The sequence below is a fragment of the Falco biarmicus genome, chromosome 4 (assembly GCF_023638135.1).
Source record: "Falco biarmicus isolate bFalBia1 chromosome 4, bFalBia1.pri, whole genome shotgun sequence".
Taxonomy (NCBI): Eukaryota; Metazoa; Chordata; class Aves; order Falconiformes; family Falconidae; genus Falco; species Falco biarmicus.
In genome coordinates, this window is record NC_079291.1 from 101,474,187 (window position 1) to 101,500,709 (window position 26,523).

The following is a 26,523-nucleotide window of genomic DNA, read 5'->3' on the forward strand; positions in this document are numbered from 1 at the left end:
TTCATTATTCATGACGTTTCGCGCGCTTTTGCGGCCACGTGGGCCAGTTTTCGCGCGGAATCCGGCGGGGCCGGAAGAGGCGGCGGTGATGGCGGTGAGCGGCCGGGCCGGGGCGGCGGAGCGGTGCCAGCCCCGTGGGTGCCGGTACCGGTTCCTCCCCGCCGTGGGAGCCTTGGCACTGCGGTCACGGTCGTGCGGCGCCCAGAGGGGTGTCGGGGGAGCGGGGGGGGGGGATGTGAATGGGGGAGCGCGCGCCGAGGACCCCCAAAAGCCGAGGGGAGTTTCCCCCGTGCCCTGCACCGGAGGAGAGACCCGGAACCGGGCCTGGGCAGGGGGGCCGGAGCCCTTCGCTCCGCTTGCTCTGGGCTTGGAGGATGGATCTCCGCACACTCTCCCATGCGTTCCCGTTGCCATTTGCAATAAGGGCTCATTATTTTAGTCTTATCCCCAAAGACTCATCGCTGATCCATGCCCCCCCTCTGCCCGCCGCCCCCCTTGCAGAGCTTCCTGGAAGATCTGATTCCCTTCTGCCCCGGGCCGGGGAGGGGGGTGCCCCGGGCCCCCCGGCCTCACCCGTTCCCCCTCGTCCTTGCAGGACTCCTCCGAGTCGCAGGCGGCAGCCACCAGCCCGGTGCGCAGCTCACGCCGGGGCGATGCCTTCACGTCCAGCCCCGGTGGGGACCTGCCCCCCTTCGAGGATGAATCCGAAGGACTCCTGGGGACCGAGGGGCTCCCCGAAGAGGAGGAAGAAGGGGAAGAGCTCATCGGGGAAGGGATGGAAAGGTAAGAAAACAGGTGGGAGCCAGCTTTTTGGGGGGGTTGTGTCTATGGATGAAGTTTTGCTAACGGGATGTAGTGCAGCCAGCTACATGGGGGGCTCTCCACCGCGGTGGTGTCCCTCTGCTGTGGTGGTGGCTGAGGTGAGAGGGCTGAAGAGCTACTGGATAGTGGAGAAAAGGGAGGGCGTGGTGTCATTTGAGTCCTGGAAGAGCTGAGCAAATTGCAAGCAGGGAGCAAAGTGCCATCACAATTCAGCGTAGGTAAACCAAGATCTCCCTGGATGAATGATATGCATCAAGCCTAGATCCTTACTCCTGCAGGCATAAATTTTGAAATTTTTTCACTCAGCCAGGCCTGCCGGCAAGCTGGTGAACTTTAGAATACAAAGGTTTGAATGTTGGCATTCATAACTATGGTGCTGGAGCCCTTTGTACTGCAGGGCATCTTCTGCTGTGAAGTGCCTTCCTGCTCAACGCGTTCTGTCTTGCTGCAGAACAACTATCCTGACACCCATGCAGCAGTAGCCAGAGAAGGGCTGGAGAAGGGCTTCCTGGAGCCTGGCCTGATTCAGTCCTTTCTGTGTGTGCTAGGGACTACCGCCCCATCCCCGAGCTGGATGTCTATGAAGCAGAGGGCCTGGCCTTGGACGATGAAGATGTGGAGGAGCTGACTGCCAGCCAGCGGGAGGCTGCAGAGCGAGTAATGAGGCAGCGAGACCGCGAGCTGGAGCAGGGCATGGGCCGCATGAGGAGGGGGCTGCTTTACGGTAGGTGGAGATGAGCTGTACCCCGTGGGCCGCTGATCCCTGCGGGGTTGGGTGTAACCTGGCCCTTGTGGGGAACCTAGACTCTCACCCTCATATTACCATGGAGGCCACTCTAGAGCTCCAGCCTGTTTGGATTCTTAGTGAAATTACTGGCTGTGGGCTTGCCTGGACTTCCCAGTGTTTTGGGGAGTCCCTTTGTTTTGGGCTTCCTAGGAGCTCACTTGTTCTGTTCTTCTGGTTGCGTGTTCGCTGTTGATACAGTCAGGATCCTGGGCCTGTATCAAGGCTTTGGAATTCTACCGAGTGTATGCTGTCGAGTGTGTTGCTGTCCCTGTAGAGACTTTTGTGGGCTGGGTGGGAGAGCTTGTGATGCACTTGGAAGCCCCTTCCTTGGCCTTCCTCCCTCAGTGCATTAATGGGCACAACTGTGTACTGTTGCACACAAATCTTATTCACCCCCATGAAGTCTTTAGTGATTTTGTGGAAGATTTATGAGCCAGGCTAGAACTGAATTTAGGTTGGGCCTGGGGTGGCTCTTGGTTTGTATCCCAGGCTCTGACCTTGCTTCCACAGCCTGTGCAGTCCAACTGTGACTAATCCAGAGGGTAGGAATGGGAATCCCAGCTCTTTTAACAATTTTTCCTCCCAACTCTTAGATAGTGATGATGAAGATGAAGACCGTCCTTCACGGAAGAGGCGGCTGGCAGAACGGGCTGCTGATGGCATGGAGGAGGAAGATGAAGATATGATTGAGAGCATTGAGAATCTGGAAGACATGAAAGGGCATTCAGTGAGGGAGTGGGTTTCCATGGCAGCTCCCCGCCTTGAGATCTACCACCGCTTCAAGAACTTCCTGAAGACCCATGTGGATGACCATGGGCACAATGTCTTCAAGGAGAGGATCAGCGACATGTGCAAAGGTAGGGCTGGGTGATTAGAGGCTCTCTCCTCTTTATGTGGGTCACAGTACTCTGCAGTGATCCAGTCCATAGGTGGATTTTTTTCTGCCAGCCCTGTTTGTCCCAGACATTGAGTCAGCGCTTTAAGAAACTCTGATGCTGATGGAGATAAATGAATAATGGAGACATCTACTGTCTTCTTTGATTCTGGCTGACTAATTAGAAGGCCCCTGGCGTCTACTACTCATTAATATTCATATCGTAGAAATGCTAGCAAAAGAATATGTGGGGCAGCAGACAGTGGTCTGCAAGTTTGCAGCCTGAAAGAGACAACAATTGCTTGCTGTCTGTGCCAGTTACTTTCTCACACTGGAGACTTGGTTATCCAGCAAGGGGACACAAATAGGCCTTGTGACTTTGAAAACCATGTCAGTGTTGCAGCTTCGTATTCTGAAGCCAGAAGAAGCAGTCATTAAGGCTGTCATTGATAAATTTTAAAAGCAGAAATTGTCACATCTAGGAGCAGCTCACGTAACTGCAGTTGTTTGTATTTCTTTATATTGAGACAGAAGTTCCAGAAGCTTGAGTAGGGGATCAGGGTCAGTGTTATACAGCTAGAAAATAAAAGGCATTTGTCTTGTCCCTTTCCAAGAACGTAAGATGCAGGAGGGTTTTTTTGCCAGCCATTCAGCACAGTTGTCTCTCCCATTAACTTCTGTTTCCTGGAGGTCTGTGGGAGAGTTGCATGCTGGGCTGACACTTGAGTCTTCGGAGCACTGAGCCTGGGAAGTATCAGTGCTGAACTGGAGAGGAATAATTACAAGCTTGGTACTGATGAAGAATTTGTCAGAGAAGTAAATTGAAAAGTTTTCCACCCGTTTTCAAATTGGTGGCCTCTAAATATTTTTCAGGGAAGACAGATGTCTGTAAACTGCAGCCTGCAGGTTACAGGCTTGTCTGTTCTGGCTATTTTTTGCCTGAGAAGTGAGCAGGTTGAAAATACAATTCACCCCATCTTTTTCTTAAGAGAACAGAGAGAGTCTGGTGGTGAACTATGAAGACCTGGCAGCCCAGGAACATGTCCTTGCCTACTTTCTGCCTGAGGCCCCAGCAGAAATGCTGAAGATCTTTGATGAAGCAGCCAAGGAAGTGGTGTTGGCCATGTACCCCAAATACGATCGTATTGCTCAGGAGATCCATGTCCGTATCTCACACCTCCCTCTGGTGGAAGAGTTGCGGTCACTCAGGTAAGCAGCAGAATTACTAGCAGTGGCTGTGGAGCCTGCAACAGGCTTTGGGGTGCTCAGGAGGAATCATCTGCTAGTTAAATAGTTAAACCTTTGGATAAATGCCAACAGGATGACTGATCTTATTACAGGAAAAAAGTCTTACTAAGGATGAACTTTCAGTGTCCCTGAGGTAAAACACAAACCTGGGTAGAAAACTCTACTGATAACTGTTTCTTACTAGGCCTTTGGTAGTTGTGCCTTGTAGAAAGGGTATTTCTATAGGGTGTTCTGCCTTCTGTGCCCTGCAGGCATCCAGCATCAGTCTGTCTTTCCTCAGGCAACTGCACTTGAATCAGTTGATCCGGACCAGTGGAGTGGTGACAAGTTGCACAGGGGTCCTGCCTCAGCTCAGCATGGTCAAATATAACTGCAGCAAGTGCAGCTTCATCCTGGGACCCTTTTTCCAGTCCCAGAACCAGGAGGTGAAACCTGGTTCCTGTCCAGAGTGTCAGTCTCTTGGGCCCTTTGAAATCAACATGGAAGAGGTAAGAGATGTGCTTGCCTGGGTGGTGCTGTCTGCTCGTCCTGCCCAGGCTGCTGCACTGCCGGTTCCTCCCAGCCCTGCCTTGGCTCCCACCCGGAACAGGCTTGATGCTGGGAGGGTGGTCTCTAGCTGTATCTGGGGGTCTGTGAAGATAGATCTTGTCTGTTTGAGCTCTTGACCTGAATCTGCCCAATTTAGCAGCCAAAAGTCATTTACTGCCTCACTGTTAAGTGTTTGGGTTGAATCTTTCGCCACAATCATCCCTGTGGTACACAGTTACCTATTCATGTTGTAGAAATGCAGACACAGGCTGTCCAGCTCTCCTTCCCAAGTTGGATCAGTATTTCCGATCTGCCAGCTAAGGAGATTAGAGGACCGTAGCAAAATCATTGATGTGGATCTTCTGACTTTCATTCTTTGCTTTGCTATCTTTTAAATGGAGCATCCTCCTCCTAGGAAATGGTCCAGTATTTGGGTGGACAAACACTGTGGAGGCTGAAGCACAGTGGTGAGATGTGGCAGAGTACTTTCCTGTCCCCTTTGTTGTCTGTCGCACCCTGGAGTTGCTCCTCACAACCTCCATCCTCCTCTGCCCATAGTTTTCTGACCAAAGTATAGTAAATCTTTGAATGGACCTTCTCTGGTGAGGTGCTTTTCAAAAACATTGGCCATGCTGATGCCTGCCAGGCTTGCTAGGTAACTTTTATTTTGTTGCTGCAGACGGTCTATCAGAACTATCAGCGCATCAAAATCCAGGAGAGCCCTGGGAAGGTAGCTGCCGGCAGGCTGCCCCGCTCCAAGGATGCCATTCTCCTTGCCGATCTGGTTGACAGTTGCAAGCCAGGGGATGAGATTGTGAGTACATTGTTGAACTCGAGTACGGGGTGAGCAGAGAGCATTTTTGAACTCTTGACATCATGGGAACATCTGTGGGGACTTGAGGGATTGTCCTCAGATGCGTTTGGGCAGCTACTTTTGAGAATGGCCTCTTAAAATGGAGAGGGGGCTGTTTTGTACCGTGCAGACACTGACATCCAGCCTCCTGGTTCCCAGGAGCTAACAGGCATCTACCACAACAACTATGACGGCTCCTTGAACACTGCCAATGGCTTCCCAGTGTTTGCGACTGTGATCCTGGCCAACCACATTGCTAAGAAGGACAACAAGCTGGCTATTGGAGAACTGACTGATGAAGATGTGAAAGTGATTGTGGGTCTGTCCAAGGATGAGCAAATTGGGGAGAAGGTGAGTCAGCCTCAGACATCCCTTCTTTTCCTGTTGATAGCTTTTGATAGCTTGACATCGCCTGGCAGCCGGATCAGAAAGTGATGAAAAGTGTCAGTTGGCTAAGCAGTGGCTAAAGAAACTTCTAGACATCCCAGTTCCCTCTGAATGGTCTTCTGTAGCTCTCAGACAGCTGTTAATGAGAGTGAGTTACAGGAGGGAAGTAAATAAGAAACTTCAATTGTACTTTAGGGCGTCACATTTTCTGTTTCTCCCTTTCCTCCTCTGAGCCTTCCACATCACAACAGGGCTGGAGAACGAATGAGAGGCACTCAGACACTACTTACATTTAATCATTGTTTTGTCTTTCCGTGCCTTGAAAGCAAAGTGGGGGAAGTGTTCTGAGGGGCCAATGCTTGGGCCTTCAGTCCCCTTAAGGGGATGTTATTACTTAGCTTAAGCCCTGGGAGAGATCTTAGCTTTGCTTGTCTGCATGCTAGGACCTGAATCCAGTACTTGAAAGAAGAAAGCTCCTCGATGGGTCCGTGTTCAACGTCACTTGAGTCAAGTTTAAGCTCTGAAATAGGGGGACTTCGCTCTCTTTTTTTCACTTTGTTCATGCTGGTTTTATATTGACTGCTGTTCCCCGTGGGTGAATCAGCTTCAGTTGAGCCAGGACTATTGTAACATCAATAGTCTCCAGCATCAGGCTATTATCAGAATGCCCTCGAGAAAATAAGCCAGTTGGTTGTAATATTTGACCATGATGACAATTCGTGTGCGGTGTAGCCCATTCAGCTACTATCACACGCAGTGAGTAAGTCTCAAATCAAGGTCCCCAGCTTTGCAACAGCTGATAACAGCCACTGCAGTGTGCTTTCTGTACAACAGGAGTGTGGAGGCAGTGGCAGTTAGCTTCCAGCACCAGACTACACAATCTGCCATAATAGCACCATTTTTTAAGCACCTTTAGGGGACTCTGGGTGGGTAGTTACCTTTGAAAAAGCCCCATCACCTTGGATAATAAAAGACTCTGGAGACAGCAGTAACATAAGGGTCACTGTAGAACCTTGATGATGGTCATGCCAAATTCTGTCCAGAATAGGAAATTATATTCCCTGTTCAACTCTTGGGTTTCCTTTCAGATTTTTGCCAGCATTGCCCCATCTATTTACGGACATGAAGATATCAAGAGGGGCTTGGCTTTAGCTCTCTTTGGTGGAGAGCCCAAAAACCCAGGTGAGTGTCACTTGGTGTTACTTCACTCTGCTGAAGGCAAATGAAACTGGGTTTGTGCCGCTGCAATGAAAGAGGTTAGAGCTGTCTGTGTGTCTTGGTGATAGATGAGGTAGTAGGCTGGGGATATCTGTGATGGAAGTGGCTGCTTCTGTCATGCTGAAAATTCTGGTGTGACAGTAGAAGCGCTAAGCCTGAAATCAGCCGCTGCTGCAAACCTGGGCAAGGTTTTATCCCTCCTCCTCTAGGAGGTCATGTTTGATGCCCCTTCAGCAGCTGGACCTTTTGGCATCCTGATTTGTTGTCATCCCCTTAGAAGGGTGTGTTCGGCAAGGTTAGAAACGCTGTTTTACACATGTGACCCCCTCCAAAGCTGACTTTCCCTCGACTTCCCTGTAAAGTTTTTTCCCTGCCTGCTGTTTGCCTTCCCTTCAGCTTTGTGGTGTTCAGGTCAGGGTAGCTATCAAGCCATGCACTCAGGTGTCGATGTGTCTCTCCCGTCACTGTTGTAGGTGGCAAGCACAAAGTCCGTGGTGACATCAACATGCTTCTGTGTGGAGACCCTGGTACTGCAAAATCACAGTTTCTTAAATACATAGAGAAGACATCTAGCAGAGCGATATTCACCACTGGCCAGGGTGCTTCTGCTGTGGGCCTCACAGCTTATGTCCAGAGGCACCCGGTCAGCAAGGAATGGACTTTGGAGGCAGGAGCCCTCGTGTTGGCTGACAAAGGCGTCTGCCTTATTGATGAGTTTGACAAGGTGAGGCCCAGTGTCATCCCTGTGGGAAGGATTGGCTGTGGAGGGACCAGCTGTAACCTCTGCTATGAGGAGATGCTGTAACTCATGGTACCATCTCCCAGCTGACCCAGGTTCCTGCAGTTTGCTTAGCTCCTTGCTGGCCCATAGTGCAGTGTGCTGCCTTTTCAGAGCATCAGGAGCTGATTCCCCTTGGTGTGTTGGGCAATGGGGTGAAGGCACAGATTCTGTTTTAAGTCATTCTTGCTTTCTCATAGATGAATGATCAGGATAGGACCAGTATCCATGAAGCCATGGAACAGCAAAGCATTTCCATCTCCAAAGCAGGCATTGTCACATCCTTGCAAGCCCGCTGCACTGTTATTGCTGCTGCCAATCCCATAGGTAAGTGCTGAGAGATCATAGGACCGTCTTGGGCTTTCAGCATCAGTCCACAGTCATGAGAACTGTTGTACAGCTGCCCCTCGCTCTACCTGGTTCCTTCTGTCTGGAGCAGAGATGAAGTGAGCGGGAAAGTCTCCAGTAAGCTTCTGGAGGTCTGTGCTTCAGAGCTTCAGCCTTGGAGCCCGTGTTTGACTTCAGTTGTCTCTGTGATCCAGGTGGGCGATATGACCCATCGTTAACTTTCTCCGAGAATGTAGACCTGACAGAGCCTATCATCTCTCGATTTGATATCCTGTGCGTGGTGAGAGATACGGTGGACACTGTGCAGGTATGAATCTGAGCTTGTGCTGGGCTTGTGGTACTGCTGTTGGGATGCTCAGCTGCAGTTACCCACTGAGTTTTGCTGTCTGATGAGTGTCTTCAGTGTCTGTTTGTCCACTGCTGTCTCCAGGATGAAATGCTTGCCCGGTTTGTTGTTGGCAGCCACATCAAGCACCACCCAGGTAGCAAGGAGGTAGTGAATGGGGACATCATTCTTCCCAACACATATGGGGTTGAACCCATTCCCCAGGAGATCCTGAGGAAATATATCATCTATGCCAAAGAGAAGGTCCACCCCAAACTCAACCAAATGGACCAGGACAAGGTGGCCCGGATGTACAGTGACCTCAGGAAAGAGTCTATGGTGAGAATATTGAGGAAGGGGGGGAAGAAGTATGTAGACTGCAAATCAGCCTTAGACTGCTCCAGCATATGTTGACACATTCTTGCCGTGCCTGTCACAAAAGTCTGTGCCACTGTTTTGTGAGAGACAGGCAGATCCTGCAGTGTCTGCTGAACAGATGATTCTTCATCTAAATGCAGTCTCTTGCCTGTTGGTGATCTGTGGACTGATAGAGTGGACACATATACTAGTGCCTGCCATGGCAAAGTCCTCTTACTGTCACCCAGTCTGGCAGGCACACAGGAGACGTTTGCATTCACTCAGACCCATATGCTCCTCATACATTACAGGGAGCTGTTCTGTGTAGAAATGCCCTCCTCTTTTGTCTGTGGGATCTTTCAGGCTTGTTTCATGCTCTCCATGTGGAAGAGGAATTTGTTGAGGTCAGAGGGAGATGTTTGGAGCTTGGGAGACTGTCTTTTCTTTTGTAATTGGCTTTTTGTTTCTTTAACTCTTCCTAAAAGTTGCTGGAGGAAATGAGATTGCTGTTCCTGGAAAGGCACTAAACAATGGCAAAGAGGGACGCCACATAGCATCCCCTTGCACGCTGCTGAAATAAAATGTTGGACAGGGGAGCCTGTACCACGCTGCAGAACATGCCAGCAGGTGGCAGAGCCTCCTTAGCCTTAGCCAGGAGCAGCTCCCTGCAGAGTAAAGTATGTCCTAGGCCAGAAGCCAACTATCTTGCCCCTTGTCTTTTACTCTTCGGTAAGGATTTGCCTTCTCCCCCTCTCCCCGCTTAGGCGACCGGCAGCATCCCCATCACAGTGCGTCACATTGAGTCCATGATCCGGATGGCCGAGGCTCACGCCCGCATGCACCTGCGGGACTATGTGGTGGAGGATGATGTCAACATGGCCATCCGGGTGATGCTGGAGAGCTTCATTGACACGCAGAAGTTCAGCGTCACGCGGAGTATGCGCAAGGTAGGCACTGGCTGAGCTGAGGGCTGTAGCTGCACCCCAGACCCCGTGGCTTTGACTGCAGCCTTCTTGCGCTGCCCTGGCTGTGGGAAGAGATTCTTCCATACTCTGCAGGGGTCTGTCCTGCAGAATCAGGCACTGAGCCCCTGTAAATGGAGCACTGCAAGTCTGAAGGCACTGCTGCGTGACTGCTCTTCACTAGTCTGTGGTGGGGCAATGTATTTGTTGGGGCTGAGAAGGAAATGTACCCCGAGCTTCTGTATTAAAAGCGCTGCCATGTCTCTCTTCTTTTTTCGACACTTTCCCTGCTATTTTGGCACATGACTCCCGCTGCTGCTGCTGCCAGGTGATCCAGCTGAGCAGGCAGTTAGTTTCTTCACGTATTTTCTAGGGCTCCTCAGGGGACAGTTAACTACAGAGCGCACTCTGTGGTTTCGTGCACAGCCTGCCCTTTTCTCTGAGTGGCAGGGGCTGGCTCCGAACAGCTCTTGGCTGGCCACAGCCTGGCATTTATCCACTCTGAGTGTCTGCCCTCAATCTGGACAGCTCGTGGCCTCTCTCTTTGGCTGCAAACAGCCGGCCAAGTGTGATGTCTGCTGGGGAGGCACAGGGCAGACTGGGTTAAGGGAAGCTGCTCTACGCCTTCCCCAGGGCCAGCGCTCCCACAGCTGCTTCACCTGGGAGCAGCACACCTCCACAGCTGTGTGCTGCTCGCCCCCAAGAGGCTCCAGGGCCCCTCCAGAGACTTTAGATGTGTATAAGAGCAGCCAGCAGAGGAGTGTAGTGGCTGTCATTGCATGTGCAGGTGGCATCTTGGCAAGACTGAAGTCCCTTAAGAGACACTAAGGGCACAGGTGACAGTAGTGTCATTTGGTTCCCCTTGTGGTCTGTGGAAGGAGGGGGGAGGTTGGTGCTGGGCTCAGGAGACTGCAGTGCATTGCTCAGTTCCTGACCCTCTTGGCTCATCTCATCTTTCTCCCAGACGTTCTCCCGCTACCTTTCATTCAAGCGAGACAACAACGAGCTGCTTCTGTTCATCCTGAAGCAACTGGTTGCAGAGCAAGTGATGTACCAGAGAAACCGCTATGGAGCCCAGCGAGACACCATAGAAGTCCCAGAAAAGGATCTGGTGGATAAGGTATGGGCTTATCATAACAAGCCTTCCCTGGAGCTGTTCCTGCTCTCTGCAGCCTCAGAATCAGAGGTGTTCTCTGATTAACACCAGTCTTTTTCTGGTATCATAATTCAGGAGGGGATGTTGCAGGTCTGTTTCACCCAGAATCAAGACTGCATCATCTGTCTCCTGCTCCTCACTTGTCTGGAAGCTCTGTATTCTTTCCCCTCCATTCTCATGCACCCCCATAAAGCTTTGGGTTTGGAGTGGTAAATCCTGCAGTACTGCTGGTGCTTTGCAGGTGAATGAGAACACAAGTTCCCTGGCACCTGCGTTTGGAGAAGCAAAGAGCAGAAAAGTATCTGTTTGTATGAACTTTCCCAGTCCCTCCTGAGGCTCATCCTCCTCCTTAATGTATCTTCATTTTGGTCCAGGGGATGCGCTCTTGACTGGAACTTAATGTGCAAAGTATTGACCTTGCTTGGCGCTAAAGCAGTATTTGATTCCTTGGTTGCTGCTTTTATGCTCTTTGCATCAAATGTGCAGAGTAACTATTTCCAGAGCCACATCTTGGTGCTGCCAGTGTGACCACCTGCAGCCAGAGGTCTGCAAAATTGTCTCCCACCCACTGAGGTATGAGGGACTTTTGGATAATAGTTACATTCTACTCTAGTGGAAGTAAAAGGACGAGCTGAGAGCAAGCAGGTGCTGAGCCAGCATCCTGTCTTTGCTCAGCTCAGCTCTGCCAATGCTCCTTCCTCCTGACCTGCAGTCTCCCCTGCTACTGCAGTTCTGGTTCCTGCTGAGCAAAGCAGAGATTGCTGACTGTCAAATTTTATGCAGCCTCTGCTATGGAAAACCGCATGGTTTGTTGTTTTGTTTTGGGGTGTTTGTTTTTGTTTTTTTTTCAAATAAACAGTTACCTCTTCCCTCCCTCCTCCTCCTCCCAGGCTCGGCAGATCAACATCCACAACCTCTCAGCCTTCTATGATAGTGAAGTGTTCAAGATGAACAGGTTCAGCCGGGATGTGAAGCGGAAGCTGATTGTCCAGCAGTTCTGAGGCTGGCAGCAGTTTGCCACGTGCTCCTGTGAGATGAGACCTCTGTCGTGCAGCCCTCCCAGGAACACTACAGAGATCATGATCCAGAGGGACTAAGCTGCACATTCTCTTGCTTGCTTTGTGCCTTATGGATTAAGCGAGTGCTGAGCTGCGGAAGACCTTGTAAATAGAACAGAATTAAGTAGTTAAATGCCCAGCCAAGTCTGTTTAGCAACTTCGTTTGCAGTTTTGCCTTGTAGCTAAGCACAACAGGGAGAGAATTGCTGGCCACATAGATGGCACGTTTGCTGTTTGTTTGTTGCTAGTTGTTACGGGCTAATCTGCAGGAGGGACCAAGTGAGAGCATTCAAAAAGCATTTGTCTGCTTTATCCATGCCCCTTGGATTGCAAGTACCCTCAGGGATTCTCTTTCCCATGTCTGGTGACTGTACAGCCTTCTGGGTGATAATTGAGATGGCTTTCAACTCTCTCTGAACCAGCCAGCCTCTCAGCTCTAGGCCTTTGTGCCTGACACTTGACATTTCCCCAGGTGCCTACGTGGGTTGACCTTGTGTTTGGTTTCTGCAAGGGCGGGGGGGGGGGGGGGAGGGGGAAAGATGAGAACTGAAAAAAATTGTAACCTTTTCTAATATTAGTGGTTATCTGTATGGGCAGTGAAAGCTCCTTCGGTACCTACTGGGGAATGTCCAGAAGCCTTGGGGAAGGAGCTTCCCCTGCCTTACTGGGTGCTATGTCTGTGCAGCTGTCAGCAGATGTGAATTTATGGCTGGATTGAAGTGTTGGCACCTAAACTGAATGCCATTTCTCACAGCCATTTGTTGAGGGTAAAGTATCCATGGTGCTGTTTTTGGGAGTAGCAGTGGAGGAACCCTGAGCTGGAGATGCTCAGGCAGGACAGGATGGGCTCAGTGTTGACATGCAATTTTCTCACTGTGTGTGTTTTGAATACATTTGTTTTTCAATACTTTGTGTTTCCTCCTCTTTTTGGAACTCCTGCAACCACAGCGGGAAGAGTGTAAGTGAGCAACCTGGATGCTGGACCAGCTGCTCAGTGGTTTGTGGGGTTGGGTTTGGCTACAGACACATTCTGTGTTTGCTCTTCAGGTTAGTAGGAACTGCCAGTGCTGGTCTCTCAGCTATTCCACATCTTTGCTGTGGATGGATACCAGGACATGGTTATCCACAGGACAGTCTCACGAACGCTGCTTTTCCCACCAAGGGCCTGCCTGCTGTAGCTCTTTGCCTGTCTTACCTGCTTATTGGAGCACTGATGCCTCTGTGGGCCTCTTTCCTGTAAATTTTTTGTATCGCCTTGAGACTGTCCCGTCACAGTATGTATTTCCCACCTCCCTTCCTTTCCCACTCTTGGGTTGGACAGCCTTGGTCTCGTGTCTTGGCTGCCACTGGATTCCAGTCTGGGAGAAGCAGTAAACCCTCTCCAAGACACAGCTGAGGTCTGTAGCAAATGTGCTTTGCCTGGCTAGACACGGGACCGTAAGGCATCTCCAGCCCCCTCCCGCCTGTGCCTAAGAGAATTTGTAAGCTGGCTGCTGCAGTTCTGTGCTGGCCAAGCAGAGATGTCCTTGGCTGTCAACACCGTGGGGTTTGTCATGGTGATGTGCGTGCGTGTGTGTCCTCTCAGCCTGGTTGTTATTCAGGAGCTAGCAGGGCTCGAACCCTGCTGGGGGCTTAGCACATGACACTCAGCCTGAAACTGGCTCCGCATGTTGCCTTTTCTGTCTGCCAGCTCCCTCCTGTGTATTTGTTTAACTGTTTTGGCTGGTTTTTTCCCATCCCACTGGGTCTCTGACTACCAGGGCTTTCCACAGGCAGCCCACGGAGACATGCCTTCCCTGGCATGCCTTCCCTGCCTGAGCTAGCCCTTTGCTCCCTGAATGCGTGCCTGGGTCAGGCATGCGCTGGAAATGCCAGAGCTGCTGTGTGCCTGAGGTTCCTCAGGGCTGGGCACAGAGCTTTTAAGCACCTCATCTCCTGCTGCCAGAGGCCGTGGGCAGAGGCGATCCCTGGGCAGAGCAGCTGCCAGCACTAGAAAGCTGTGCCCAGCTCTGTGGGAACCCACATACCTTGCTGGGGAAAGCGCTGGCCCTGAGGTAGCAAAACCAGCAGTAACAAGGGATGAAACAAGCTTACCAAGCAACCTGAATTTGTGTTGTGTGGGCATGAACATTGGGTATGGGAGAGGAGAAAGGGGCGTTATGTCGCACTGAGGAAATACAAAATGTTTCCTTAAGTGCAACCTTGTGAAGCCTCTGCTATGCCTGGGTGACCCACTTCCATTAAATTCATGGCCAAGCCTATCAACACAAACCACGAGGCAATACACAGGAATGGAATAGGACTCCTGATTTTCCCAGCTCCTTGCCCTGCTGCTGGACAGGGCTGTTGACAGTCACCCTTCAGTTCTGCCCTACAACTTACTCGTGCCTCCTGCGCTCTGGTCCCACCCCACTTGGCACATGGTGTGAGCTGTGGCAACAGAGAGGTGCCATTGTTGGAGTCACTTGTCACTTTGCTCACTCTGCCTCCTCCTGAATCCTCACCACAAAGGCCGTTATGCCCTCCTACCTTGCTGTGTTGCCAGCATCCTGCAGAGCAATGAATTCTTGCAGCTGCACCCTTGCTAATGTTGGCATCAGCCGCTCAGCGGAGTGTTAATGCCAGTCTGAAGGCATGTTCCTCCTCTCACGGCTGCTGAGCTTTTCAGGTTCCCTGGAGCAAGATTTGGCTGTTGACAGCATCAGGTGTCTGGTCTGGACAGGGGTGAATACAGAAGCCGCTTTGAACAGGGATTGCCTTGCCAGGGGGCATGTTGCAGCTGAATGTAGCAAGGATTTTACTGCAGAGCTCTGGAGATCGGCAAGCCAAGCTGCACTCTCATGAACTGAGGAGCTGCTCCCCTGACAACTTTGAGTTTAGCTGAGCTTCAGCACTTGGCTTCTCTCTGCTGTGATTCGAAATTGCACAGCACCTCTGACAACCGGGGGCAAAAGCAAGAGTCTTGGGGAGGTGAGGTTTATCCACAACAGGCTGTGCCTGGGCTCAGATGGAAGATGAGAAGGGTGCTCCTTGCAAAGTGGCTTTGTGAAGCCAAGCAGTGTCCCTTCCTAGTGGTCATTACCCCCTTGGGATTGTGGTTGCTGGCAAATTCTGGTGAGACTGGCTTGGAAGAGCATCTTGATTCGAAAAGGGTATGATGGGCCAGATCCTGATCCAGTTTAATTTGAACATGCTGTGTGCACACTCCTGAGAGGACAGCATGGCTCTCTGCATCTCAGAAAAAGCTGTTTGACCTTAGCCCAGCATGGAGCATATGTATACACACACATACAAACAATGCATACTTGCCTGCTTGGGGTACGTAGGCAGGTGCCTGCAGATAACCAGCTAACACGTGAGGGTGTGTGATCTGGGAAAAAGGGGGAGACAAGCCCCCTCTCTTTCCCACCTACTGACAGGGTTTAGAGTTTTGATAGCTTCTGCCTTTATTGTGATCATAAACCAACACGCTACATCTGCAAGTCCTGGGTTGTATCCAGTGTGCTGGCAGCCGTTTCTCAGTCTGCTTGTCAAATGGCAGGTGCCCCTTGAGTAGGGGAAATTCTACCTCCAGTAATACTCTTTTTTTTTTTTTTTTTTTTTTTTTTTTCCTTCAAATTAATGCCAAAGCCACTTGGAAAAATTAGCATATGCAGCATTTCTGGTCTGACAGTGTTTCATTTTCTCCCATGCCAGACCTTGGCTGGAACCCACTCTGTCCAAGAGCTGCCTGGAAACTGGTTGACAAGAATTTTCCCAGTGTATCTGTGTTCAAGATGCAGCAGCTGCGATGAATAGTGTTATCTTCCTGCCCTAGAGGAGGCCAGCCAGCTGCAGTTCAACCAGGAGGGCCATTTCAGGTGCTTAGGGCTCTGTCCTTGTTGACCTCAACTGACCTGAATTCCAGCATGTGATCACTGAGCTGTGAAGACAGTATGGGAATGTGTTTACAGAAGATGTGTATTTACAGGTACAGGTAAGTCACTGCAGACAGCTACCCCTCATGCCATGCTGCAGGGAAGATGCACTCTGAACTTCCTAGTATTTTTCCATCTCCTAAAATACTTTTCCACTTAACAACGCAGAGCCAAAATTGGATCAGGCTTCTGCTGTGTTTTGCATCTATTATGCAGTTCTTGCTGCCATGACTGATTTAATGTCTCCATTATCATGGAGCACTGGTCTGCCAACAACTCCAGTCATCCAGCATGCTCTTCAGCCACAACTAAACATCTGAGGAGCCTCAGGGGGCTGCCGAGTGATGCATCTTCAGAGCAAAAGCTCCTTGGAAGGGGGCTGTGCTCCTTTCTGCTCGTCTTGCAAGTCACTTCTAAAGGCAAGGTGAAACTGTGAGGCAAACGTAGGGGATGGGCCAGGTTTCTTCTCTAGGTTATCTGGTACTCAGTGAGATCTGAAAGTAACTGTCCTGTGTAAAAGATGCCAAGGAGCTTCAGTTCCACCAAGCCACATGGAAACCACATATGTAGGAATGGTAGTAGTACCCCATCAGCCAGTGCACAGCTCTCTGACAGTGGAGTCAACAGACACCACTCCTCTTCAGATACAGGCTGTTCCCTCCACTCTGAAGATACCCACATCCCGGGCTAGCCAGCTATTAAAGAACCAGGAGTTTCTCTGAAGATTATATTAGGCTTTTCAGCTTAGCAAAGAAAGGTATAAACTACCTCTAAGGTCTTCCTAATGAAGATACTTTGCTTATTAAGAGACAGAAACTCCCCTCTAATTTCTCAGGTCATCGTGCAAGGAGAGAGGCTTATGTTGTCAGGGCCCTGAGGGTGCTAATAGGCTTTAATTGCCCTAACCAGGCTCACCTGGGGCATCCATCCACCCACATCCACAGCCGGGTGCTGTATTGAAGCTCAGCCTGGGGCCCTTACTGTCTGCCTGTGCTATGAAGTGGGAGTACTGGTTTTTGCTTTACTGTGCTGGGTTATAGTCCCTATTGCTCTAGGCTGCCTACCTGGTCTTTGTCCACTGCTATGGAGCTGCTAAGTGATCACTGGACGGTGGCTGCCACCAGCAGAACTTGATTCTGACCTGTGGACTAACTTCCTGGTTTGATGTTGGACCAGCTTTGTCTCCATGAGCTTCTCTGAGGGTCAAGACTTCTGGCTGAATGTGGTTGCTACCCCTGAGCTGCTCTGCTCATCTGCCTTGGGTACCTGGGGGGAGGCTGTCCTGCTGGCTGTTATTGTGATCAGCCCCCTGGTGTGCACTCCCCAAACCCTGCATAGCAAGGGCTTGGTGGTCACTTGCTCAGGTCATACCTCCAGAGCAGGCAGAGCTAAGACCAAACTTCCTGGCTCTGCTGGGCTTCAGCCTGCTTCTCCTTTTACTCCAGTAAAAAGCTTCAGAAGGTCTGAGGTTTGCCTGCTCTCGCAGCATCTACTTTTCTGCATTTCTGCAAATTTTCTATCCCTTCCAGAAGGGAGTTTAGTCTCTGTGTAGGATCTGAGTTGATGAGCTTAACACAGAGATAAGGGAGTTCTCCAAACTGTGCTGTACAGAGGCCCCAGTTTAAATGATGTGCATAATCCCCGAGAGATGCAGTCCTTCCTGCCTGGGAGCTTAGTTCCCCCTTCATGCAAGTGGAATGCTGCGGCCATCCCTCTGCACGCTACCTCCAACAGAGCAAAGAGGCTGGGTTGCTCTTCCCCTCCAGTGAGGAGCCCTGTCCCCTGGGCTATGAGGAAACTTGTGCGGGCTCTCAGCTGGAGAGCTGTCTGCTTCCTTGCCCCAGGTGGCTCTGTTAAAGGTTATTCTGGCCCCTTAATCAAATTCAATATAGCTTTGTTTGCTGCTGCCCTCTAGAAGTCCGCCGAGGTTTGCTGTCAGAGCCTCCTGCAGGAGACTGGCACGGCTATTAATGCAGCAATCCACTCTGCTTTAGTGAGGAGGGAAATGTAAAGCTTCAGGGATGGGAGGCAGCAGGAGCACGTGAAAAACTGAAAAAGTAAAGCACGACTTGTGCTTGCTCATCCACTGCACCTTACGGCAAGGGGTGGGAAACAAGCAGGGCTGGTAAAGGCGCTGTCCCCCAGGTGGGCAGCGTGTCCTGCCCTAAGGGGATCAAGCTGATGCAAAGAGATGAAGAAAGGCTCAAAGTGATACAGAAAATCCTGCTCCTGGGCTCTAAGCAGAGCATATTCTGTTCTGTTCTAATTACAGTCTATCCTAGAAGGCATTAATGGCTCCAGGTTACTCCTCTTGAAATGTTTATTGTAAGTCTTCCCCAGCAAGATTTTGGATGAGAGTAGAAACTGCATTTTGCCCAGGGAATGTCTGCCTGTCTGGGCTATGCAGGAATAGGGTGGGTACCTGCCCCTGCTTGGTACAGTCAAAATGTTTCACAGTGTCCTAGTATTAAAAAGCCTAAGTCAGCAAATAAGCTTATAAAAAAGCTCGTCAGAGGCTCTAAAGTAAAATCACATATACTGGAACAAAGGAGAGGTTACATCTTTCCTTGTGGCTAAGGAAGGAGGGGCAGGGGAATTCTCAAGCTTTCCTCTTATGGGGGCGTGAGATGCCAAAAGGCTACACAGCTTCATAGAGGATGGAGTTAAATTGCACGGTGTGCCACAAGCCCGCTGTGTCACCCAGTCTCTGTCCCAAAGAGCCAGCAACTGAAGCAGTGGGACAGAGGCTGAGAGTAATTTTCTTTTCCTTTGGATCCAAGGATGGGCACAGGTCACCTTCTGTGGTCTGGACAATTGTCAGTGTGCAAGGGAAGAAGGGTTAAACCCTTTTCCTGGTCCTAGTGACATCTTGCATTTTCTAACACTACAAGACCTTAATATCTGACTGCTTATTTGTTTTGCTTGTTGTTTACTTTCTTACTCTGCTGAGCAAGGCCAATAGATCGCTTTCACCTTTGCAGGTGAATTCAATTTTGCTGTATTTAGGAGAATAAAACATCTCACCAGCATATTTCAAGTTACTGTGTTGCTTTTTCTTTTTTTAACCAGAGTCTCAAAATAAGTTACATTTCTGTTGAGATTAGACTTTGTGGTTGATTTCTTTTTAATTAACTAGTCCTAGGCACCAAATTCTTTCCTTTAGCTATCACCTTATTCTTCTGTCTCTGTAGTATTTGTTTGCAAGTATCTTGGAACAAAATGTGACCCTTAAATTGAAATTGGAAAGCTAGCTCAAGTTCCTGAAGGCAAAAGCTGTTCTGGTAAGTTGCAGGGGGAGACGGCAGAAGGATTTTCAGTTTTGCCAACCTAAAATACACACTTGCTTTCTGATTCTGCCCAACAGACGTAACTGTGAAATTGAACAATTTTGGAGAAGAACAGAAAAGCACAGATAATGATAATACTGAGAAAAATTTCTGAACAGCTTTGAAGCAGCTATAAAAAGCGTGTTTAGTGCAATTGTAGAGCCCCTTTTACCAATGCTGTGAACATTGTCGGAGAATGTACACCAGGTAGGGAGGCTGCAGGAGATCAAATGAGAAATGACAAGCCTTGGACTATAAAAGCTGTCAATACCTCAAAGAGAGCCAAGCCAGCTGTACCTATTCTAGGGAGAATAAACTGGAGACACAAGGGCTGTGCTGGGTTTAAGTTCATGCTGTTTTTAAAGAGAACTGGTGTTGCCCATCTCTGCTGGCCATTTTGTGCTCTGCTGGCAGCGCTGACCCGGCTGATCAATGTTGCCACTAGTTTTATTTAATTTTCTTGCCTAAATGTGCCTCCTTTCATACTCCCCCTTTTGTTGCTCAGTCTGAGATTGATGCATAACGTCAAAATAAATCCAGGGAGCACCATGAGCCTCATAGAAAGCGTGCTCACTGCCATGCCTGTGTGGTTTCCTTCCCTCTGATTCGAGGCCATGTAATACATGAGGGTGCTTTTGTGCTTTCTTTGATGTGACTAGGCTGTTTAGACACTGGATTCAGTTTCTAAGATTTGGGAGCTGGATGTGGCAGGGTCAGGAGATCTGAAAGGCTTTTAGTTACCCACTTGTAGTAAGCCACCTGCACGCGAAGACAGCCAAATTACTAGCAACCAAGTGAAAAAATGACAAGAGCATTCATTAAATGCCATGCCTGGACTAGAATCTGAGCACACTGAAGTGTTTTTATCTCATCTAATGAGTAAGTGACAGCTCGGTAGTTCCTGCTGCATTTCCTGCTCGGTGGGGGCTGGGGACTGCATTGATTCTGGGACAAAAAGGACTTTCAGAGCACTGGAAGGATGTGGTCCAAAAGAAGCCAAAAGCAAGTACGTCGGCTCAAGCCTGTCAGCTTTGCTTTGCCGCGTTGGGTAACGGGTGCAGCCAGTCTGTTACCTGCCCTTGTCACGCTCAGGGTAGCTGCTGCATGGGAGCAGATGATGGAAAGAGCTGGCAGAAAGAGGCAGGCAATTGCACAAAGGGGTGACGTGTGCCAGTCTTGGTCTGGTAGGAGCTGTAAGGGTCCGAATTGGTAACAGCGCGTACCCTCAGTTGGCTGTTTGATTCACTAGAGGGTTCAGTGGGTTTTGGCACATGACACCTGTCTTCAGTTGTTGAAAACCAGTGAGGTTGTGCCAGAAAAAAAACCACCATCAATATTTTTTTCAGGGGATTCACTCTTCAAGCACAAAAAAGGTTCAATTCTTACAGGAAAAAGAAGGCTCTGGAATACTTTTAATCAACACTTATTTGAGAAATAAGAATGTCTAAATTTAAAATCCTGATCACCTTCAGACTTATTTCCTGTCATCTCAGCAGCATGCCATATGGGAGACGTAGAGCACTGGGCACCCGGTGCAAGCATTGCAAGTGCGAAGACACTTGGTGAGGTCATGACACTGCAGCTGTTTCCTCACTCAGAGCTTGTGATTTTGGATTTTAGCATCTCTTGGTCTCCTGGAGTATGTTGACGAGCAAATTGTTTTGAAACCAAAGAAAAAGGCTCCTAGCTGCTTCTGTTGAGGAAAGCTTGAAACAGTCAGCTAAATGCTTAACGGGAAGGGACTGATAGGTTTTTGGGTCCTTCGGCTTGGAGTCATACCATGTTTGCAGCCATGCGATGCTTGGGGCTTGACCAGGTCTTTCAAAGATTTGGCTAGGGCTGGACTGGGAGTTGCACAGCTCCTCCGAGGTGGCATGAGCTGGAGGCCTGCGAGAGGGAAGCCAGAAGGCTGCAGCTCGTCCAGCTGGCGAAAGGGGCTGAAGCACAGGGAGCTGGTGCGTGTTCCCTGCCAACCGCTGTGGTATTCAAAGACCTGTTGAGCCTTATTTCTTGGACACCTGTCTGACAAAAACCTTGCTTGAGTCATTTACTGTAATGTCATACCCTGAGGCCACTGAAGATGTGTTTAATTTGAAATTGAATATAATTGGAGCAGTTAGCCTTGTTGCTGTAATAATGATTTTTGGCATGACATTCGGCATGTTTCTTTGCTGTGCTATCCACCAAAACCAGAGAACTGCTCCAAGAGCTACAAGCCCAAGAACTGCTGCACTATAAATCTGATGTCTTTGCACAGCAGTGTTTATAGAAGGGCATGAAGGAGGGAGCATCCATTGAATTAGTATCACTGTGAGACTCTCAGACACGGTGGTGAGACACCACAGAATGGTTTCCCCAGCAGGTGGTGGAGCAGCTGACCCAGGTTCAGGTAAGGGATGCAGCCCTCCAAGCCCCAGGCTCCAGTGAGTGCCTGGGACTTCTCTGTAGTGCCAGGAGAAAAGGCCCTCTGTCCTGCAGGAGATGTGTGTTCCTCTTGGAGGACCTGTGCCACCAAGTGGAGGGATTTCAGAAGGAAGTGAGCAGGCTGTGCAGTGTCGGAGATGAAGGAAGGTGGGATCTTCTCTGAGACAAAGCAGCTTGAAGGGCTCCCAACCCCACCTGAAGCAGAGAAGTAGGCAGTGTCCACCCCTAATATTAAGGTAAGTGCAACCTCTGGAGAAGGTGAAGGATGGAAACTTCTGACTTCTTGGTAAGAGGAAGGCTCCTGCTCCCCCTAAGGACTTACAACTACAAAATAAGTTCACCTCCCTCAAGACTGAAGAGCAGCCAGCCACTGCAATACCTGCTGGAGCGACAACAGAGCAGAACATAAGCAATCCTGGAGGTTCCTGGAGCATACTGACAATACATTCCTCCTTCAAGTGACAAAGGAGCCAATGAGAAGAGATGCTCTGCTGGACCTCATACCAGCAGTGAGGGGCTTGTTGGTGATGTGAAGGTAACAGCAGCTTTGGCTGCAGTGACCGTGAGATGGTGGAGTTCAGCGTCCTGAGGGGAAAAAATAGGGTAAAAAGAAAGCTAGCACCCTGGATTTCAGGAGAGCAGACTGGCCTCTTCAGAGATCTTGGGGTCTTCAAAGAGCACGGATGAGTGCGGAGGCAACTGGCAAGTGCCATTGTGAGGCCACTCTCAATAATCTTTGATTGATTATCATGACTGGGAAAAGTGACTAAAGACTAAAGGAAAGTAAATGTCACTTCTGCCTTTAAGAAGGGCAAGAAGGAGGAGCCAGGGAGCTCCAGTCAGCCCCATCTCTATCCCTAGGAAGGTGACGGAGCTGCTAATCCTGGAAACTATTCCCAGACACACGAACAACAAGAAAATCATCAGGAATAGTCAGCATGGCTTCACCAAGGCAAAGTCATGGTTGACCAACTTGATAAAACTTCTACAATGAAATGACTGGCTTTGTAGATGAGGGGAGCAGATATTGTCTACCTGGACTTCAGGAAGGCTTTGGCACTGTGTCCCACAAGATCCTCATAGATAAGCTACTGAAGCGTGGGCTGAATGAGCAGACAGTGAGGTGGATTGAAAACTGGCTGAATGGCTGGGCCCAGAGAGCGGCGGCACAAAGTCTAGTTGGAGGCCAGTAACTAGCAGTGTAACCCAGGTGTCACTAGTGGGTCCAGTCTTGTTTAACATCTTCATTAATGAGCTGGATGGTGAGGCAGGGCATGCCCTCAGCAAGTTTGCTGATGACACAAAACTGGGAGGAATGGCTGATAAACCAGAAGGTCCAGCTGCGGTTCAGAGGGACCTTGAGAGGCTGGAGAAACAGGCTAATGGGAACTTCCTGAAGTTCAACAAGACGTTCCAAGCGCTGCACCTGGGGAGGAACCATCTTATGGACCAGGATATGCTGGTGGCCACTCAACTGGAAAGCAGCTTGGCAGAAAAGGACGTGGAGGTTGTGGTGGATACCAAACTGGACGTGAGTCAGCCATGTAAGCTTTGCTACAAAGAAGGCTAATGGTAACCTGGGCTGCATTTGGCAAAGTGTTGCCAGCAGGCTGAGGGGGGTGATCGTAGCCCCCTGCTCAGCGCTGGTGAGGCCACACTTGGTGAGCTGGGCTTCCTGGTAAGAGAGACGTGGACATGTTGGAGATTGTCCAGTGAAGGGCCACCAAGATGATTAAGGGACTGGAATATCTCACACGTGAGGAAAGATGGAGAGTGGGGACTGTTTATTAGCCTGGATAAGTGAAGGCGCAGGGGAATGTCATCCATGTCTATCAATACCTGAAGGGAAGGTGCAAAGAAGATGGCGCCCAGGCTCTTCCCAGTGGCACCCAGGACCAGAGGCAACGGGCACACACCGAAAGGCAGCAGGGTCCCTCTGAACACTGGGAAACACATTTTCCCAGAGGACGACTGCGCACTGGGCCAGGTTGCCCAGAGGGGTTGTGGGGTCTCCAGCCTTGGCAATACTCAAGAGTGAGGTGGTCACCTGGCTGTTGGCAACCTGGCCGGGCAGGGAGGCTGGCCCAGCTGGCCTCCAGAGGCGGGGGAGCGAAGCTGCCCTGAGAGAGAAGTTTTTGCAGGTGATGAAGCGGGGCGGCAGCTGAGGGGCGAGGGCAGCGCGGCGGCTCCGTGGGCCGCGGGAAGCTGAGGAACGGTCGGAGGACGCGCGTTAAGGGTCCTCGGCGCGGGGTCCGTCCTGTCAGGGCCGCCCTGCCCCCGCTGCCAGGGAGCGGCCTTCCCGCGGGGCCGCGCTCCTGCCCCCCGCCCGGCCGAGAGGGGCGTCGCCGGGGGGTGCGGCGGCTCCCGCCTTCCCGCCGCGGGGGCTGATCACCCACCGCCGCGCAAGCAGCCGCGCCGCCGGCACTCGTTGTGGGCGCCGGCGCTGCCCGGGGCCTGCAGCCGGGGTGAGGGGGGCGGGCCGGGCACCGGCGGCTCGGCAGACAGACATTAGGGGCACATCACCGGCCGCGCCCCGCCTCTGCCCCGGCCGCTCCGTCTGCGCACCCGGCGGGCAGTTAGGACACCCCCCCCCCGCCGCTTCCCCCGCCCCCGGAGCGGCGGGCAGCGGCGGCGGGCGGAGGCGGCGCCAGGCGGCGGGATGCAGTGCGGGGCCGGGCGGCGGGCGTGCGCGGCGGCGAGGGGCAGAGCCCGGCGGGCGGCGGGGCGGCCCCGCTCCCCGTGAAGAGGCGGCGCGGCAGGGCAGCGGCCGCCGCCATGCAGCCGTTGCACCGGGCCCCGGCGTTGCTGCTGCTTCTGGCCGCCGGTGAGTGAAGGCTTGGTGGGGCGGGGGTCGCCGCCATCCCCGTGGGCTGGGGTGGGCCGGCTGATGGGACCCCCCGCGGCGGGACCGGGCGGTGGGTGGATGTCCGTCCCCTCCCTCGGCACCGGAGCGCCCCGAGCGCCAGGACCGCCGGCGGGAGGCGCGTCTGCTCCGACCCCCCCGACCCCCCAACCTCGGGGGACGATGACCCGCGGTGGGCCCAATGCCTCAGGACACCGGGACCCCCGCGGGAGGCAGGTCCTCATCACCCCCACCCTCCCCCCGCAAGCACCGTTGATCCCCTGGGCTACCGGGACCTGAGTCGGGTCGCCGTTGCCCACCCCGGAGCTCCCTCTGGGTACCGGGCAGTGCCCCCCCCCCGGGCATCGGAGCCCTCCGCAGCGTCCGGTCTCTGCCCCGGGACCCCCGCCGGGGGGTGGCAGGGGACCCCGGCGCTGATGCACGTGGGTTCCGCCCCGTGGGGACAGGGGCTCACCGGGGTCGGGGGGGGGGGGGGGTACGCAGCGCTGCTCCCTGCCGGGCCCCGCACGCCGCGGCCGGCGCTTTCGGGGCGCGGGCGGGATGGACGTGGCCCGGGACGGCGGGGTGGACCCTGCTACGGCGGCGTTGCCCCCGAACCGCCTTCCCTTGCGCTGGTGGCTTGTCTGGCGTCGCGGTGGTTTTGCTAACTACCGCGAAACTGGCACAAAGGAAGGGGGAACCGCAAATTGCGCCGCGTTTCCCCAAGAGCCTCCTTTTGAAATTTGGAGGAGAGGTAGGGTGCCAGGGAAAGGCAATTAAGTGCAGGAATAATGATGCTCGGAATAGCTGTGAAGGTTCTGCTTCTATTTTTAAATAGTCTGGGGAAATTTCCCAACAAAGGCATCCCCCCAAAGACCCGTGAGGCTGAGAGTGCCTTCTTCCTCCCTACCCCTGTCCCTTTTGTACAGAAATGTGAGTGTGGAAGAGGAGTTTCGAACTGGGCCATTTGAAGAGTGGGGGAGTCTTTGTCTTGAGTCATTCTGGCAGGGAGGGAAGGGCTGATTTCCCAACCAGTCACTGTCTTCCAGCACAACCGAGCTGTGATACGGTGACATCCAGGCCCCTGGCACATCTCTCTTATTACCCCAATCTCCCAAAAACATTCATGGGGGAATGTGTCGTCCGTGAGCTCTATGTGCAGTGCCTCGCCCTTGTCATTTGGGGCTCCCTAAAGAGAAGGGATAAAGCCTTTTAGGTTTGCAAACAATAGTGAGCTTAAAGAACAAAATGGATCAGAAACCTGTTGGGGTTTTGTGCCAATACTCTGTGGCACAGAAGCAATAAGCCTTTCCAGAGCTGAAGGAGGGAGCCAGTTTTGTGGCTTTCTCCAGGCAGGTTGTCCACATTAGGCAGAACATCAGGCAAGGCTGGCAAAGGTCCTTTAGCCATGTGTTAGCAGGAGATCCGTGCCCCAGATTCAGCCAGACCTCCATCTCCTCCACGGAGCAGGGCAAGGCGTGTGTGGGGAGCTGCTGTATTCCCACCCTCCTGGCGAGGGTTGGCTCCATCCCCTTCGCTTGAAAGCTGCATTTAGTCTGTGTAGGAGGGAGATGGACCTCATGGTGGTTTTAAAATCCGGTGGCCAAAAGGACCGCAGCCGATACTGACGTGCTGAGGTGTGTTTTGTATTCTGCTGAGGCTGCTGGAAACTTTCAAGTATTGGTGCCCAGCTGGTGATGACATGGAGGATTTGGGTCCTTGGCTTTCCCTGTGATCCCCTCTGCTGCCCTAGCAGGGAGAGGTGTAGGGGCAGGAGGTGGGCAGCAGCTCGGAGGGACAGCTCAGTTCCTAATCTAGTGAAACTGGTAATCCTGGTGGGTTGTGGCATCTCTGGGGGGTTGGACTCAGTTGGCCAGGCATCTCTGGACACCTGGACTCCTACCTAAATGGGAAGTCAGGAGTGGAGATGCAGACTGCTGGGAATTTATAAACCAAGGTTTTGGTTAGTAGCTTTGCTCAGCAGTTCAGGATCAGTTCCAGTCTGGAATAATTCAGTGTACTCTTGCTCCTCCAGTTCCACAGCACAAGAATAGTTAATACCTGAGGGAGAGCTGGAGGGACTGAGTGCAAATCCCTGTGTACTTCCCAGGATCAGGAGCCTCTGTAGACCTGCGGGATGGGCTGGAACAGGATGTGCGCCTCATCAGGGTCCCATCAGGCTGCTGGGCAGCACAGGTCTGCTGGCAGAGCGTGGAAACCTCTCTCCAGGCTCTAGGGTATCTGAGCCCTTTTGTTTTTACAAGTAGGAAAATGATGTGGTTAAAAGCAGGGGGAGAAAGGAGGGAATTGGTC

The 26,523-nt window shown here is 51.7% G+C and overlaps 2 protein-coding genes across 2 annotated transcripts in view; both read left to right on the forward strand.

The window, feature by feature from the left end:
- Window positions 1-27: 27 nt before the first annotated feature.
- On the forward strand, window positions 28-12,608 carry MCM2 (minichromosome maintenance complex component 2). The gene is made up of 16 exons (XM_056337522.1): window positions 28-94; window positions 596-783; window positions 1,371-1,546; window positions 2,203-2,466; window positions 3,473-3,692; window positions 4,012-4,219; window positions 4,939-5,073; window positions 5,272-5,463; window positions 6,588-6,681; window positions 7,191-7,441; window positions 7,696-7,822; window positions 8,038-8,150; window positions 8,274-8,507; window positions 9,290-9,472; window positions 10,452-10,607; window positions 11,534-12,608. Exons 1-16 carry the CDS (start codon window positions 89-91, stop codon window positions 11,642-11,644), a joined length of 2,658 nt encoding a protein of 885 aa, XP_056193497.1. The 5' UTR covers window positions 28-88; the 3' UTR covers window positions 11,645-12,608.
- An 11,201-nt stretch (window positions 12,609-23,809) lies between these two features.
- PODXL2 (podocalyxin like 2) overlaps window positions 23,810-26,523 on the forward strand; it is a 33,586-nt gene continuing 30,872 nt past the window's right edge. Inside the window, exon 1 of the mRNA XM_056338211.1 lies at window positions 23,810-24,192. Coding sequence (XP_056194186.1) covers window positions 24,144-24,192 — 49 coding nt within the window. The 5' untranslated portion in view covers window positions 23,810-24,143. The remainder of the gene's footprint in view (window positions 24,193-26,523) is intronic.